Source organism: Camarhynchus parvulus, chromosome 4 (genome assembly GCF_901933205.1).
Source record: "Camarhynchus parvulus chromosome 4, STF_HiC, whole genome shotgun sequence".
Taxonomy (NCBI): Eukaryota; Metazoa; Chordata; class Aves; order Passeriformes; family Thraupidae; genus Camarhynchus; species Camarhynchus parvulus.
Genome location: NC_044574.1, coordinates 60,618,424 through 60,631,541, shown reverse-complemented (window position 1 = coordinate 60,631,541; position 13,118 = coordinate 60,618,424). Strand labels below are relative to the sequence as shown.

Here is a 13,118-nt window from a genome sequence, read left to right as displayed (position 1 = left end):
GGTTGGACAGGAGTTTCTCGCTGGCCTGTTTAGGTCTGGTTCTGTGAGCTGGAGTCCCAAAGGATTGTTGATTCCTGCTGTGTGTGAGGACTGTTGATTCCTGCTTATATACCATTTTGTGCCCAGCCTCTGTACTCTGCTGGCACGGAGATTGCGTTAGAGGAATTTCCCAGATGCAGTAAAAATGAGTCACATGACTATTGTGAAACTTCTTCCTAGATGACGAGGAATTATTCTGCAAATACAATTAATACAATGCATTAATTTATTAAAATATGTCTATGATAGTCGCACATTCCAATTATTTTGGTAGACCTGCAAACTTTGTGCTTTTTCTAAAGCATATACTTATTTAATAATACAACTTTAGAATTGTTTCAGTCACATTTATCATAATAATGTAATAAGTTAATATATAATATAATAATAATAAGTTGTCCCTTATTATTATTTTCTTCAGGGTTATAACTGTTCTTTGTAGATGCATCAGGCCTTTACTTGAGCTACTGAATTTCTTATTCCCACTTATGGTGACAGCTTCTTCTTACCTGATACAAGCCACCAGAGTGGAATTCAGGCAGTGCTGAAATTACTGAGAAGCTCTTTACTTGGTCATGATTTTACCTCAGCATTATTTTGACATAAAAGATTTTCATCTTAGTTATTTCTTCCTCTGTTCAAGGAGCATGATACAAAGTAAATTCATCACAAATTCTTTGTGTCTAATATAGGCTGCAGTATTCAAAGCTTTCTGCAGGAAGCAGATGCTGAATTCTGAATGGATTTGAAAATCATGCCTGTACTTTTCATGTTGCACATGTTAATGGATGATAAACAGAGGAAGCTTTATGTGCAAACTAAACAGCATGACCTGCTGAACACAGCTGATTTTGTTTCCTCCATAATTCCAGACATTTTTAATGAGTATTTTCTGGAATCTTTTCAGTGACAGGAACCCTAGGTCCTAGCAAAGGGACGCAAGAGTGAGAGCTATGGTACTGTACAGAGTTTTCTGTTAGGGATCCTTGTTGAATGAATGCTGGGCTTCTGTTTGCTGTGGCTGGGGATAATAGCTTGCAAGGGAGAAAATTCCAAGGGAGGAAGGGGTTAAATGCTGTACTTTTGCTTGAATTAAGATCTGTATTTTCAAACCCAGCTGGAATGTGTGTGATTAGGAGAAAGCATTCTGTTTCAGTGCAGTAAAAACACCGTCCTTTTGACATGATGACTTTTGCTGCTTGTAGTCTTCAGACTAGAAGCTTTGTGGTTTTGGGATCTGTGGATTGAATGAGGTACTTCTCCCCAGATCTGGCGAGCTCATAAAAACTCAATCATCTTTAGCAGGTAAAGCATTGCAGTTTATTTACAGTAAGAATGGAGTAGTTTGCCCATAATTTATTGTAGTTTCCTGTGTACCACTTATCATTAACTTGATAAGAGGAACTTTGTGATAAAAATTGTTTCCTATCACTGCTTGGGCTGTCCCAGGAAAAGATCCAGCAGCTTTGTCTCTCTTAACTCTTACTGAGTATTAAGTTGACAAAAGATACTGACTCTTGATGGTGCTGCTCCTTAGCTGTATCTCTTAGACAACTTCCATGAAAAGTACATTTACTTCTCTGAAGGTGTGAATCGGGAGAGGAGTTTGCTAGGAACTTAGGGTTATGTTTTATTGTTTATGTTCTAGCATGATGTATATGTTGTGTTATATTAATGTGTGGTTTTACTGGTGCCAGATTGTAGATGTTGGAGTTTTAACCAGTGCACTTTAAAGGTTTTACTGTTTTTTTTCTTTTGAGTTCTCTCTGTATCTCTACATATGTATGCACACACACAGAGGTTAAATTAACATTTGATTAGAGATCACACTTTTCTTAGTTACTACTTGCAGCCTTAGTATATAATTTTGGTGTGTGCTGAAATGTTATTAATATCTGAGGAAATAAAAGAGAATTCCCCTTCAAATCCCCAGGTGAAATCAAAAAGTGCTTGTGCTCCTGACCACCAGGCTCAGTTATTTCCTGTGTGTGGCAGTAATGGATCTGCAGAAATTCCCAGGGCAGAAGTGAAGCCAAGAGCCTGCTCCACCTATCATGAGCCCTGCCCTGAACTAAGAGTGAGTATCTGTCTAAAAGAGCAGGATGTTTGTAATGGAATATAAATCCCTGCACCCTTTCACCAAAGTTACAGTTTCATTGGGACTGTGTGGAGGGGGAGTAAGAGAGACAATATGAGGTGTGAAAACATCGAGGCATGAGATCAAGCCCAAAGGCCAGGCACTCCTGAGCTGTGTTTCTGGGAATGCCATGTTTTGCCCAAGCTCTCCCTACATCTCTTCAGCGCTGTGCCCAGGATTTCATCCAGACTTTTGTCATGGCAACTGCAAATCCATTCTGGGATTGTGGCAGCTCATTTCCCTGCCAGCCATCAGAGATGACTTGTGCAAATGGAATTGCTGCTCCTTTGGAAGGATGGCGTCACTGAGTGAGCTGATACTGCCGCGAGCAGAGACCTTCCTTCCATGCTAAACCCTGTAAAAACCACGCTGGCAGGGAACAAAACAGCTCTTACACAACAGTCTGACTACTGAAAGACTGCTGAAAAGGAAGCAAATACCTCCCATGCCTATGTTCTAAGGCAGGATATAGCTTGTGTTCCCCATGTTGCAGGATGGAAACTAGTGGTTTGTTGTGACTCATCAGCTTGTCTAATAAGCACAAAAGTCAAAAGGGCATCTTTAGGATCTTGACTGGGACCCGTTAATCTTTGCATGTAGCAAAGGATGCCCCTGCACAAGGGACACACTAAGGGGGATTCAGGTGTACTGAGGCTGGGCTTCAGTCCATAACTGTTTGAGTCACTCCAGGTTCAGAGGAACGCTCAAGCTCCTGAGCTGACAAATTTACCCTGAGAAAATTAAGAGTCTGTCTTGTTTTAGGCAAATTCCATCCTCTCCCTTGAGAAGTTGTGCAAACAGACCCAGAGGCCCAGGAGGCCTCATTTTGCTGGAAGGAGGTTTCAGCTGGTCTGTCAGCTCCTGCCTCCTGTGTGTCTTCTGTTCCAGCTACTCTTGTACCCAGGAAAAATCTCACTCTGGCCTCTGAAACCACCTCCTTTTGCCCACAAGGGCCTTGGCATTCAGCTGCCATTCTACTTGAGCTGCAGAGGGCTGAAGGGACAAATACAGGAGCTGGGAAACAATCACTTCCGCTGCTCAGAAACTGTGCCCAGTGTTGTGCAAACATTTGTGGAAGTCTGCAATGAGGCAAAGGTTAGGGAACAGACATGCAAAAAGCAAATATCTGCTAGACATCAGAATTGCTATAGGGGGAAGTGCTAGCAAGGAAAGGAGAAAGGCTTAGGTCAGCTTGTGGGGTTTTTTCAAACTTCAGTGTTTAAATATAGATGGTTATGTAGCCTTAGTCAGATCACAGCAAGTGTTGGACTTTCCTGAATCCCTCTGGAATCACAAAGTAGCAGTACAGCTTTTAGGTTGATTTGCCTTTTAATGTATGTATTTATAAAAACAGTAGTATGTTACTGCATATTAATTTTTAATATGTATTTCAGCTCTGCTTGAAAAGACTCAATTCTGTGTTGTAACTTCCACTTAAAAAATTGTTGTGGATTCAATGAAATGTTTCATTTGCTCCAACTCAACATGAAAACACATTGAAAATATTAATATAAGGTATAAAGTAATACAAGAAAAGGATGCATTAGTATCACCTGTAGTGTTAACATAAAATACTAGAAAATATTAACAAATATACCTACTACAAATAAAATTTATCTACATGCTATGAACAGAAGAGATACTAAGTCCACCTAGAGAATTGTTAGGCACCAGCACCTGGGCTTTACCTGCCCTATAAGGCTGCATTTATTGCTTATCTTGCATCTGCCTCTTATCAGCTGGGCCAGAGGCATTTTCTGACTATGCAAGTAGGACCGGGAAGGGCCAGGAGGAAACACATGGCGAGTTCGAAGAAGTTTGTGCCAGGAACTTTTGATTAAATTAGAGGTGGTCAGTGGCCATAACACACATCACATCCTCATCTCTGACTCTCATAACTGAGATCTGTTTGGTGTAAAAGTTGTAATACGTAAATTTGATGATCCAATGGATCTCAGGCTGATGGACAGGTAAAACCTTGCTGCTCACCAAAGCCTGGTGGTGCAGCTGCAGGAAGGAACAGTGGAGGTGTTCAGTCAGCTCATGGATTCACATCTGAGCATCACCCTGAGATCTCTCTCCTGTATGCTGAAGGTCAGCCTAGAATGTTTTACTTCTGTAGGATCTCTGTAATTTTTTTCCTATGTCAATCACTTTGGCCACTTCCCGGAGGGGATTTCACCTGGTAGTTTGTTGCCTAATTAGTGGCTCTCCCGAGGTCCTTCTGCAGTTCGTCATAGATAAGCTTTGTTTTCACATCATCATTTCGCATCACCAAAGTGCTTCAGCTCATGGCAAATGACCTTCCCAGATCCTGTGTGGGATGGCCAAACCAGCAGGACCCCACACAAGATGGTGTAAGAATCCATGGGTGATGTCCCTTCATCAATGAAAATTGATAAATTGATCTTTTTATTCTGCCCTTCATCTCCATGTATTCACCTGTTACATATCCATTTCCAAGACATGTTTCTTTGCCTCATTATTTCCAATGTTTAGTGAGGGCTGTGAAAGCATTTCAGAAAGGCAGTTTGGCTCTGCCTGTGAGACCTGCCATATCTGTCCATGCTGTCTTGTTTTCATCTTCAAACAACCGCAACAAGTGTGTGAGAGATGACTTCCTTCAAAGCTACACAGATGCTTCTTTATTATGTGTTTATTCATGTGTTTGCTAATTGTATCCATTCTGTTTCTGTTTCAGTCAGGCCATTTAGGGGTAACTAACTTCATCTTGTTTATTCTCATCCTTACAACACTTAAACACTTTCATTAACCTTGGGCTTCTTGATCTATCACAGACAGAAGTTAAGAGAGAGCGACAGCAAAGAAAATAGCATGAATCAGCAACCATCTCAGGGAAAGAAAAATAATCAACTGTAGTGATGAGGCAGAGGGGGCATTCTCATCAGAAATTATGGCATTCTCAGCAGCAATGTTTTCTCTCATTTCATATCCTTGCAGAAATCCAAGGTTTATTCTTCCTTTACTTTTCTTTGACTGGTGACTCAACATTGTCGCTGGCCCTGTAATTAGATTAAGTATAAAGTAAATTCAGAAATTAAAGAAGCAATTACTATTAATCCAAGCTAAAGGAGAGCACAAAGTGCTCACCAATCATTAATTACTTATTTTTACTGTACCAACCAATGGACATTTGTGCAAAGAAAAAAAAAAACCTAAAACCAAAACTGTTCCTGCATGAACTGCTCCCACAGAAAGAACTTTCATCTGCCTGTGTGCAAAGTAGGGATTTGATTGTCTCTGTCTTCAGCAGTGAAAGCTCTTGGAAATGCCAGGTGTCTGTCTGAATTATACCCAGAAAGAAGAAGTGAGTTTTTGAGACCTTGATTTTTGGAGGTGTCAAACACACAAAATGTGCTGTCGGTCAGCAGAGGTTTAGGGGCATCATAGCCATGGTCTTTTGGGTTGTTTAACACACCAGGAAGATATCAAAGGAAACGGTTTCACTCCTCAGGCATGTAGAAATATTGCTTTAGAGAGAACTGATGGAAAGAATTACTTATGCCTGAAGAGGGTGAACATTTGCATGACAAGAATTTAAGTAGCCTTCTAAAATGAGCTTTTAGGTGCAGGTGTTCCAGGAAAGGGAACAGCTCACCTGGCCAGAAGAGTCTTTACAGCGAGCTGGATCCAGGGCGCAGCGGGCTCCACGCACACTTCCCTGCCATCTCTCAGCGTAGCTCTGCCAGGAAAGGAGCACAGGAGTTAGGGCCAGGTGTATCCCTCACACTTCTGCTAATGGCTGCAAATTTCTCTTAGCAAGTAGATGAAGGACTTGTTTGGTTTTGTCTTATGTGTTTGGGGGTTTTTATGAATGATGTCAGTACAGGTGTTTATGCTATAATCTTATGATGAGCCTAATGAATTTTCTATTTGGTTTCAGTTCTCTGTCTGGCCATTCTTTAGCAGATCTTTCAGGAACTTAATTATCTTTAGAAATATTTCTTTTAACCAAGCCTGGCTTAAATTACCAATGCCTAGTGAGGTGGAACAGGATGCCATGCAGTGCTGCACAGAGGGTATAATTGTATAACCATTATTTGCTTAAGAAACCATAGTGAAAGCATAAAAGCCTGACAGAGCCTTTCTGTTTACTGAATGCACTGCCTTGGTTCCTGTGAATAGTTCCAGGAGTGGTTTTAAATGAAGCTTACTGTATCTTTTGTTTCATGCCCACATGGAGTATAATCCAAATTCCCCACTCCTCAAACAGGGAAATGCTCCATGTGAAATTCTGACAGAAGAAATAACTTGGGGCCTTTCAAACTTTGCCACATGCAGAGGAAACTGTTTTAATTCATGTCAAGAGGATCAAGCTTGTATCTTTTATTGATTCTTCATGTCTAAGTTATTAATTGTGCTCGGTGTTGTGGGAATCTGATTCTCCCCTCTGATGTTGCTCATAAGTAAGATGACAGAAAGAGAATTAAAATACTGTCTGGAAGCTGCTTGTAACACTGGCTGGGAAATAGCTTATTCCTTTGGACATAAGGCCTCATTCCTGATACTTGATGTCTCTGAGGCTTGCTAGGGAAACATCCTGCTGCTCAAAGTACTTGAGTAAAAAGGATGAGAAATGCTGGGTTGTTTCCTCCTGTAGGAAGCAAGGTGCTATTGAAGGAAAGTGCTCACATGATTTCCACATGTTTGCAGTGAGGTCCTCTTTGGCTTAATCTCACATCCTGAATAGTCTTGGGAGGGATGAACTTGGAATGAGTGCTTATGCACTGGCATTGGGAGCCTCTTTCATCTGTCTTCTCCAGGGCCTTATCTGTGGAACAAAATTCTGTTATCTCTGGGTACATGAACAGTGTTTTTATTTGCCTCCCTGTAAAGCAAACTGCATTCTCTCCTGTAGCCTCATTGTTGTTTCTCAGACACTCTAATTTGCTGCATGCTAAGATAAAAGTAATTGCATCTGCACAACACAGCAGCTGCATTTTCAGAGCTGTTGATGTGCAGGTGCGTTTGAATTTAAATTTGGATTGCTGAGGTTCTGCCATGATCATCTGCTCATGGCAGATAAGAATAAGATATTCCTTATTCTTTCTTGCAAACGGGATAATTCTTGCTCTGTCATCAACCTGCCTACTAAGAATAAAATTACAGAAAGGATAAAATTGTCATTTGTAAAAAAAGATCTTTATTGACATATTTAGGGAAAAAGATCCTTTTTAATTCAAGCACTTATTAAAATCTAGAGACAAGCATATATTGTGGCATAGGAATAAATTCATTTGCAGACAGAAGCATATTTTACTCCTGGAAACATCCACAGCATCCTAACAGGTACAAATGATCCTTTTTACTTCTGAATGACAGTTTACTGAGGATGCACTTCTCTTGCAAAAAGCCATCATGGACATAGCATAAGCCCACTTGCATTTGCATGTGTATACTGATTAATTGCTTACATGATTTTTAATAAATAATTTTCTTACCTTCTGACCCTGCCATTGAGACCAAGTAGAGAACCAAAGTGACAGCAAAAGTTTTGCCATCTATTGCTGTGCAGATTTTCCTCTTGACAGAGGTCCTGCTCTGGTGCTGTTTCTCATCAGGTTTTATACCTGAAAGGTGCACTCCCAGCAGCCTGAGTGCTGAGAGGTGGGTTCTGCACATGCAGGTTTCCTAACACAGGAGAGTGTTGCATAAGAAACCCAAACTTCTGTAGAGTCCATTCAGTGGCACTTCAAACCTTCCTGCCTTTTGCTGCGGTATATTTTCAATTATTCTTTAAATTGTTGTTGTTATCCATCACTTTCTGTTTGCACTTCTTCATGGAATATTGGCATTAGCCAACAACGCTAAGCTTGCACTTGGAAATCAATACATTACCAGACATCTCTCCGAGCCAAAATAAAGAGACTTTTCCCCTCCTCTGTGAATATAGAACTTCTGTTCAGCTCTTTGCATCATGCTGAAGTGCCTTGTGCACAAACATTTACTCAGCGCAATTACAAGAACTTTTCATCCTAATCTTGCACACTATATTTTGATATGAATTGGATGAAGTTATTTAGTCAGTGTTTTATGAAGACAAGACTCAACTAGTTTCTCCTGCTCTCTGAAATGATTTTGTCTTTTTCAATTTGGCTAAAGGGATTTAGATGCTTTATTCTGTACTGAGAAGTCTCTCTAGTCATTAAGCAGGAAATGATGAGCTTAAAATGACTGAGGCATCATCACCAAAGTCACTTAAGCTCTTCTGAAACTTTAATCTGTTCATAATATGAAAGGAGAAAGTATCTGGCAGTAAGGGCTGTAATGATACTTGGTTAAAATAAACACTTAGCAAGTTGCTTGTTTTTCTTTCTAACCTCATGCATTTAGAATAATCACAGGTGTTTAAGACAGCAGATAAACACATGTCATAAGTCACTTCTACTGACAAGGAAGAGCAGCCCAGTCCGGTGAAGGTAGACATGAAGTCAGAAGAGCCACAGTGCTTCACTCAGCAGTCTCCAAGAGCACCAAAACACATCTTTGGAAGCATGAGAGTGGTTGTTGTGCTTCCAAGGAAGGTATTCTGTGACTGCACACAGAACAGAGATGTGATATGTTGGGATTTTAACCCTTGGAATAGCATCTCATCCATGAGCCTGTGGAGGAAGGTGCAGATGCCCTGCCCAGGGTCCTACAAGTGCAGCCACTGCTGACATTTTGGACAGAAGAACTGATGAGAAAAGCCCTTTCTCAGCTGTGGTTCAGCTCCCAGTAACTTGACTGGGATTTTGCTGGTGGCAAAGGTTATGCCTCTCTGTATTACACTAAAACTGATGCCAGTCCTTCAGGATACACCTGGATTTTTATGGCTGTGCAGATCAAGTGGTCTTTCCCAACCTCTCCCCATTCTTGGCTGATACTTGAGACATCCTTATCTCCAAATTACATCTCTGAAAAAAGATATCTTATAAAAATCCCTCAGGATTATTTACAGGAAGGCTTAGACTTGAAAGACAAGTCTGAACAAAACCTGTCTCCTTGAGAAACCTTGACTCCTTCCCATGCTGAGGACTAGCAGGCTGTACAATGCCATGCAGTAGGACAGGGGCAAATATGGGGACAGGGAGGAAAGTGTGGTCAGAACAGTTGTCCTCTTGCACAAGAACTTGCTCAAACACTGCCAAAAACTCCCTTTTTATCTTGCACCATGAGCAAACATGAGCTGAATGTGCAGAATGCGGAGTGGCTCCTCATTGGAAAAGACCAAACCTAAAGAAATATCAAAATATTTGCTCAACTTTCCCACTTCACAAGTGTTTGCTGCTTGAATTTCAGCATTCCTCTGTAAATTGCTCTGTTACAGGTAGATATAAGGCCATATAATTGGAGCTCTCTTTCTTAGGATTTCCCCTGATGTAGTCCTCCCTCCTAACTGGAGTTAGGGAGGATGCTCAGTGACTCCCTTGATGTTTGTCAGATTTCCCTGTTTCTTTAAGCTAATGAAAACCCTTGTTCACTGCCATGTTCTCAGGTGCTGTGCTGTCAGAGCACCACACTGCTATGGCCTTGTGATTTCTGTGACTACCCAGTATGTGGTCATTACTATCTGGGAATTTTATCGTCCAGACTTCTGAAAACACTGACAGGAAAGAGGAAGACAGTAGATAACTTTCATAATTCGTCTCATTATATACACTTTACAGAGGCAGCAATATGCTGTTTCAATTTTCTGGCTCCCACAACTCAGATCCTCCCCTTGCCTTTCTTGGAACCCCATATGTGATACAAACTGAAAAAAAGGCTTCCTCTTTTTTTCAGTTCTCTGTTCCAACAAGGAAATTAATAACAAGCAATATCGAAGTGAAAACATTTCAACAAGCATTTATTAGGTAGGTAAACATAAAAGTCTTAAATAAATAAATAAATAAATAAATAAATAAATATCCTTCTATAAATAAATAAATAAATAAAAAATGGTTTTTTTCTAGCCAAAAGATGGCATTAAGATATATGTCTATAACTTCACAACACTCATTCACAATAAATAATATCTTGAAAATGATGACACAAAACCTGATGTACAAGAATTTTGACGTGTTAATTCTGGAAGCTCCCCTCTTCAGCCAGTAGCCCACTGTGAGTGGTAGTGATCCAGCTGCAGTTGAAGCTACTTGTCCATGCTTTGCTGGGGAGAAATTGTTGCTGGTCTTTTCCTAACTGTTAGCACAAAAGGAATGAGTCATTTAGTGGAAGTTCCACTGGACACACATTGCACTGTTCCAGCTGTGTTTAGCAAAAATTATTCCAGAATCATCTCCATATTCCTTCATAAGCCATTTTTCCTGCCTTCTTGTTGAGGAGGCAGTTTCTTTCCTACATAATGAGACCAGTTTAAAAGACTAAAAGTATTGTTGTCAACTACAAACCAGGGAATCCATATTCTAAATGCTGTGACATTGTGAATGTAGGAGGCAGGAGGAGGTGAACTGTCAGAAGCTGGATGAATGTCTTCCCTATTTTTGCCTTGCTGGAGAAGTCAGGACATTTTTCTTTGTTTTAGGACTCTGTCTCAGGTTTGGTGTTGGCCCTAGAAAGAAAGAAGATGGAAAAGGAAGCTATTAAAAATCAACCATACAACAGGTAAGACTTGCTGATGTCAGCTGAAATCCACCACTCTGCTTCTGTACCCAAGACCCTGAAAAGCTGTGACAGAACCCAATGGACACTAGTACGTCATAACATTCCCAGAATGATTCAACAGCAGTGAATTTCCATAATTTGCTGCTTCACTTGACAACTGGAGCTTGTTTTTCCCCCCACTTATCTATGTGCCAGCTGTTTGAAAAACAGATTGCTGCGTTCTGCTGCTGCAAGCATGAGAAAACCAGTCAGTTAATGCTTGGATTCTCTGAGTACTTGTGCTGCAGGTTTCCAAAATGCTTCTGCCTTGGGGGAGAGGAAGGTAACCTTCCCAGTGACATGTAGCGCAGTAAGTCTTCAATAGCTAATGCTGTAATTAAGGCTCAAAGCAATCACAGTGTTTGTCACAATTAGTGAACACACAAGGTAATAACTGCCCGAGGAGACAGAATTTTGGAGCACTTCACACCCATCTGTGTTTGGTAGTTCAATTAAAATACTGGTTTTCAATAAGTTGTGCTTATTAAGGAGAAATTACTCACTTGTCCAGAATTGCTTTGATGATCAGCTTCACCCAGGGAGCACTGGGCTCCAGGCACACTTCTCTGCCATTTCTCAGGGTAGCTCTGCAACAGGGAAGAAAGGAAGGGAAAAGGGCTTTTCAGTGAAATCCAAAGCAATATCTCCTTTCTCTCATAATAACATCATTCTAAGCATACACTGACATGTTCCACTTTAAGCTGTATAAACTGAGGCTGTAGCCTAACATAAAGGGATCATTTTCACTGGTTTAGTGTCTTCTCATATCTATTTGATGCATTAAATCACCTGCAGGACTCTCCCTCTTTTCAAAACTGCCTTTTTCCCCCAACTGGCTTGGTGTCAGTCTTTCACTGAAGAGTTAAATCTTTCCATCTTGATTCAGAAATTGTACCACCCAGTCCAGAAGAACTACCAGTCCATAGGAACTTGGTTACTTACAGAAAAAGTTCTGGAATGCAACTGGAACGATTTGTATGCTAATGGTAGTTTTTTTCATTGACTTGAGCAGAGGTGCGATAATTTCTTTGACCTAGCCCTTAAAAAGTATGTTTTTATCTCTTGCTCAGCATGGTTCCATGCATTTTCACAAGCCAGTGGAATTCAGAGTTTTAGAAAGTTATTTGCTGCCTGATGACTGCGAATTCAGGTCAAAATATTGCATGTGTTCAAAAAGTAGAGATTGGCAAAACAACACCCAGTTCCCAACACGTAGCACATCATCTGTAGGAGCAGGGAATGTAGGAGCAGGGAATGTTGCTGTCCTGCTTTCTGAGCAGCTGCTTCTGCTGGCTGCTCACACCGCTCACAGAACACTTGCACCCTATCAAGAGCAAAATCTGCTTCCTTCTTGTTAAGTAATCAGGAAGGTTTTGCAAACACTTACATGACTTCAACATTCTTGCAGTGAGGTCCGCTGGGGGTGAGGTTCACGTTTTGGATGAACTTGGGATGGATGAACTTGGAATGGGTGCTTATGCACTGGCACCGGAGTTCGATGGCTGAGCGTGGCACCGCCTCGCCTGGAAAACAAAAGCAGTGGAGTGGTTTGCTGTTTTCACAGGAAGCACAACATGGGGGTTTTTGCTGACAGCGTTGGGAGAGCCCTTTGCTGCGCTGGTAAGACATCACAGTGTCTCCCCACCAGCATTTGCTCTGGCCATTAGTCAGCAGAGCTCGAGGAAAGGTTTTTTTTACCTTGTGTTCCAAGTGCTGAGATCAGGAGCAGGATCAGCACAGCAGCCACAGTCCTGGCAATCATGATGCAAGAGAGTGTCTTCCTGGTGTGGCCTGGGCCTGGTTGTGTGGTGGAGTGAGCTCTGGCAGATCCCAGGGTGACAAGTGCCTGTGCTCTGGGGCAAGCTGGATTTATATCCTGCCTGGGCCAGCCAGGGCACTCCAGCATCACGGGGGGTCATACCTGGGAAACTCCGAACCTGCGAGATGCTGCTGAGCTCTGAGTCACAGGTGAGTGGGTAAGCCCCTTTCCCTCGGTGACCACAAAGCTGCTTCTCACTCATAGAAAGCACTTTATGAAGTAAAGACATGTAGAGTTTCCCTGTACTGAGCTGTGTGGAGCCTGCAGAGAGTTTGTAATTTCTTGGAATAATTTTTATGTGTACTTGTGTCTTCCTTTTGACCTTCTACCACAGCTCAAAGGCATTTGCTCTGTGATTTTCTATCTCTGTGTCTTTGGACTTCAATTTTAATTTTTTCTGTTTTAAGACATGACAGAAGTAGGAACCAATAATTCTAAAAATTATAGATACTAGCTCTCCATGTCCTGATATTCATG

At 41.3% G+C, this 13,118-nt stretch overlaps 2 protein-coding genes across 2 annotated transcripts; both read right to left on the bottom strand.

Moving 5' to 3' along the window:
- Positions 1-5,159: 5,159 nt before the first annotated feature.
- LOC115903331 (interleukin-8-like) lies at positions 5,160-7,654 on the bottom strand. The gene is made up of 4 exons (XM_030947754.1): positions 7,639-7,654; positions 6,830-6,968; positions 5,796-5,879; positions 5,160-5,199 (listed from the first exon to the last, which is right to left on the bottom strand). Exons 1-4 carry the CDS (start codon positions 7,652-7,654, stop codon positions 5,160-5,162), a joined length of 279 nt encoding a protein of 92 aa, XP_030803614.1.
- A 3,045-nt stretch (positions 7,655-10,699) lies between these two features.
- Positions 10,700-12,584, bottom strand: LOC115903330 (interleukin-8-like). Its single transcript, XM_030947753.1, has 4 exons — positions 12,521-12,584; positions 12,210-12,345; positions 11,326-11,409; positions 10,700-10,730 (listed from the first exon to the last, which is right to left on the bottom strand). The coding sequence occupies exons 1-4, from the start codon at positions 12,582-12,584 to the stop codon at positions 10,700-10,702; spliced, it is 315 nt and encodes a 104-aa protein (XP_030803613.1).
- Positions 12,585-13,118: the final 534 nt, after the last annotated feature.

What these genes read in the sequence shown, in the direction of transcription:
- LOC115903331 (XM_030947754.1), bottom strand. An exon ending in TGCAAACATGTGGAAATCAT is followed by an intron (nt 5,880 to 6,829) that starts GTGAGCACTTTC and finishes CTTTCCTGGCAG; the next exon opens with AGCTACGCTGAGAGATGGCA. An exon ending in GTAAAGACTCTTCTGGCCAG is followed by an intron (nt 5,200 to 5,795) that starts GTGAGCTGTTCC and finishes ATCTAATTACAG; the next exon opens with GGCCAGCGACAATGTTGAGT.
- LOC115903330 (XM_030947753.1), bottom strand. Translation starts at nt 12,584, where the DNA reads ATGATTGCCAGGACTGTGGCTGCTGTGCTGATCCTGCTCCTGATCTCA. An exon ending in CTCAGCACTTGGAACACAAG is followed by an intron (nt 12,346 to 12,520) that starts GTAAAAAAAACC and finishes TTTGTTTTCCAG; the next exon opens with GCGAGGCGGTGCCACGCTCA. An exon ending in ATCAAAGCAATTCTGGACAA is followed by an intron (nt 10,731 to 11,325) that starts GTGAGTAATTTC and finishes CTTTCTTTCTAG; the next exon opens with GGCCAACACCAAACCTGAGA.